The sequence below is a fragment of the Colobus angolensis genome, unplaced genomic scaffold (assembly GCF_000951035.1).
Source record: "Colobus angolensis palliatus isolate OR3802 unplaced genomic scaffold, Cang.pa_1.0 Scaffold66, whole genome shotgun sequence".
Lineage (NCBI taxonomy): Eukaryota > Metazoa > Chordata > Mammalia > Primates > Cercopithecidae > Colobus > Colobus angolensis.
Window position 1 is genome coordinate 2,116,034 of NW_012120265.1, and position 3,050 is coordinate 2,119,083.

Here is a 3,050-nt window from a genome sequence, read left to right on the forward strand (position 1 = left end):
AACACAATGTGGGATCCTGTATTGAATCTGGAAACAGAAAAAAGACATTCCTGGAAAAATTGGCGACATTCAAATAATGCCTGGAGTTTATGTAAGACATTAACATTTAGAGGAGTTTGGGTAAGGGGTATATGGGCGTTCTCTGCACTAGTTTATATAGTAACATTTCTGAAAATCGAAGATTATTCCAAAAGGAAAAAATTATTTTAAAATATCTTAGTGGGAGCCAGGCGCAGTGGCTCGTGCCTGTAATTCCAGCACTTTGGAAGGCCAAGGTGGGCAGATGACCTGAGGTCAGGAGTTTGAGACCAGCCTGGCCCACATGGCGAAATCCCGTCTCTACTAAAAATACAAAAATTAGCTGCACATAGTGGCAGGCGCACGCCTGTAATCCCAGCTACTCGGGAGGCTGACGCAGGACGATCGCTTGAACCTGGGAAGTGGAGGTTGCAGTGAGCTGAGACCGTGCCACTGCACTCCAGCCTTAGCGACAGAGCAAGGCTCCGTCTCAAAAAAAACGAAAAAAGAAAAAGAAGAAACCACCTGAGGGGCTAGAGTGGGGGCTGGTTGGGAGTAGGGACAGACGCAGTGATGGTGAGACTGATTTGGGGGTGAAGGTGCCCTGGAGAGGCCCGTGTCCACCCTGGACTTGGGAAATAAACTCACCAACTTCCATGAGCTGCTGGGCGTCCGGTGCCGGAACTGCACCTCAGCACCAACCTGGTTATCCGGGGTTTCCCACTCCATACGCAGCTGCCCAGCCAACTTGGACACCTTGATGTTTCCCAGAGGAGGCTCATATTTAACTGGAAGCAAATGCAGGGATTGGCGAGAGGCAGCCCACACGTATGTCAGTTAATTGGCCCTGAAAAGCCACCCCGTCCAGGGTAAGCAACTGAATCCCTAAATATGAATTAGCGGACACCTTGCAGGTCCCAGCTAAGCCTGGTATACTATGATTCAAAGAGTCAAGATTTATACACAAGCCACATATGATGGCTCACCCTGTAATTCCAGCATTTTGGGAGGCCAAGGCAGGAAGATCCCTTGAATCCAGGAGTTCAAGACCAACCTGGGCAACATAGTGAGACCCCCATCTCTACATAAAACTTAGCCGGGCATGGTAGTTCATGACTGTGGTTCCAGCTACTTAGGAGAGTGAGATGGAAGGATCACTTGAGCCTAGGAGGTTGAGGCTGAAGTGAGCCCTGATCGCACCACTACACTCCAGTCTAGGAGACAGAGGGAGACTTTGTCTCTAAAAAATCAACAAATATGGCCAGGCGCAGTGGCTCATGGCTGTAATCCCAGCACTTTGGGAGGCCAAGGCAGGTGGATCATCTGAGGTCAGGAGTTTAAGACCAACCTGGCCAACATGGTGAAACACCGTCTCTACTAAAAATACAAAAATTAGCCAGGCATGGTGGTGGACGCCCATAATCCCAGCTACTTGAGAGACTGAGGCAGGAGAATTGCTTGAACTCGGGAGGCAGAGGTTGTAGTTAGACGAGATCACATCACTGCCCTCCAGCCTGGATGACAGAGCAAGACTCTGTCTCAAAAAAATAAATTAAATTAAATTTAATTTAATTTAAATTTAAAAATAAATAAGTAATTTTTAATAAAGATTGATACACAGGATCCTGCTAGTGAAGATATCTTTAAAATATTAACACCCGGCCGGGCGCGGTGGCTCAAGCCTCTAATCCCAGCACTTTGGAAGGCTGAGACGGGTGGATCACGAGGTCAGGAGATCAAGACCATCCTGGCTAACACGGTGAAACCCCGTCTCTACTAAAAAATACAAAAATACAAAAATTAGCCAGGCATGGTGGTGGACGCCCATAATCCCAGCTACTTGAGAGACTGAGGCAGGAGAATTGCTTGAACTCGGGAGGCAGAGGTTGTAGTTAGACGAGATCACATCACTGCCCTCCAGCCTGGATGACAGAGCAAGACTCTGTCTCAAAAAAATAAATTAAATTAAATTTAATTTAATTTAAATTTAAAAATAAATAAGTAATTTTTAATAAAGATTGATACACAGGATCCTGCTAGTGAAGATATCTTTAAAATATTAACACCCGGCCGGGCGCGGTGGCTCAAGCCTCTAATCCCAGCACTTTGGAAGGCTGAGACGGGTGGATCACGAGGTCAGGAGATCAAGACCATCCTGGCTAACACGGTGAAACCCCGTCTCTACTAAAAAATACAAAAAACTAGCCGGGCAAGGTGGTGGGCGCCTGTAGTCCCAGCTACTCGAGAGGCTGAGGCAGGAGAATGGTGTGAACCCGGGAGGCGGAGCTTTCAGTGAGCTGAGATCTGGCCACTGCACTCCAGCCTGGGTGACAGAGAAAGACTCTGTCTCAAAAAAAAAAAAAAATTAACACCCATTGCTGGCAATGCTGTGAAGAGACAGGCACTTTTGTGAACTGCTTGGCAGAGGATAATCGATTCCGACAAGCAATCCACAAAAGTGCCTGTCTTTTGAGGGTGATCCGCCCGCCTCGGCCTCCCAAAGTGCTGGGATTACAGGCATGAGCCACTGTGCCTAGCCAATTCTTTTTTTTTTTTTTTAGAACTCTCAGGGAAATTGTACTTAGTTTTTAGATCTGTTTCAAGGAACCTGACCTAAGGAGAGACATAAATTAGCATAAATTAGTCTTGCTGCACTGCGGCCATACCCTGCCTGATTCTTTATTATATCATTGTATAAATTTAAGAGGTATGATGGTTTGATGTATGTATCCATAGTGAAATGATTACTACAGTAAGCAATGTAACATATCCATGGCCAGGCACAGGGGCCCATGCCTATACTCCAAACACTTCGGGAGGCCAAGGCAGGAGGATCATTTGAGCCCAGGAGTTCAAGACCACCCTGGCCAGCATAGCAAGACCCCATCTCTTAAATATATATATATATATACGTATCCATCACCTTCTATAATTACTTTTTTGGTGTGTGATGAGAACACCTAATTTTTTTTTTTTTTTTTTTTTTTTGAGATGGAGTCTCACTCTGTCACCCAGGCTGGAGTGCAGTGGCG

The 3,050-nt window shown here is 46.1% G+C and overlaps 1 protein-coding gene across 3 annotated transcripts in view; it reads right to left on the reverse strand.

Annotated features, from left to right (window-relative positions):
• IL12RB1 (interleukin 12 receptor, beta 1) overlaps window positions 1–3,050 on the reverse strand; it is a 28,311-nt gene that overhangs the window by 18,218 nt on the left and 7,043 nt on the right. For all 3 annotated transcript variants that reach the window (XM_011925777.1, XM_011925776.1, XM_011925775.1), the window contains exon 5: window positions 667–806. In XM_011925777.1, the coding sequence (XP_011781167.1) occupies window positions 667–806 (140 nt within the window). The remainder of the gene's footprint in view (window positions 1–666; window positions 807–3,050) is intronic.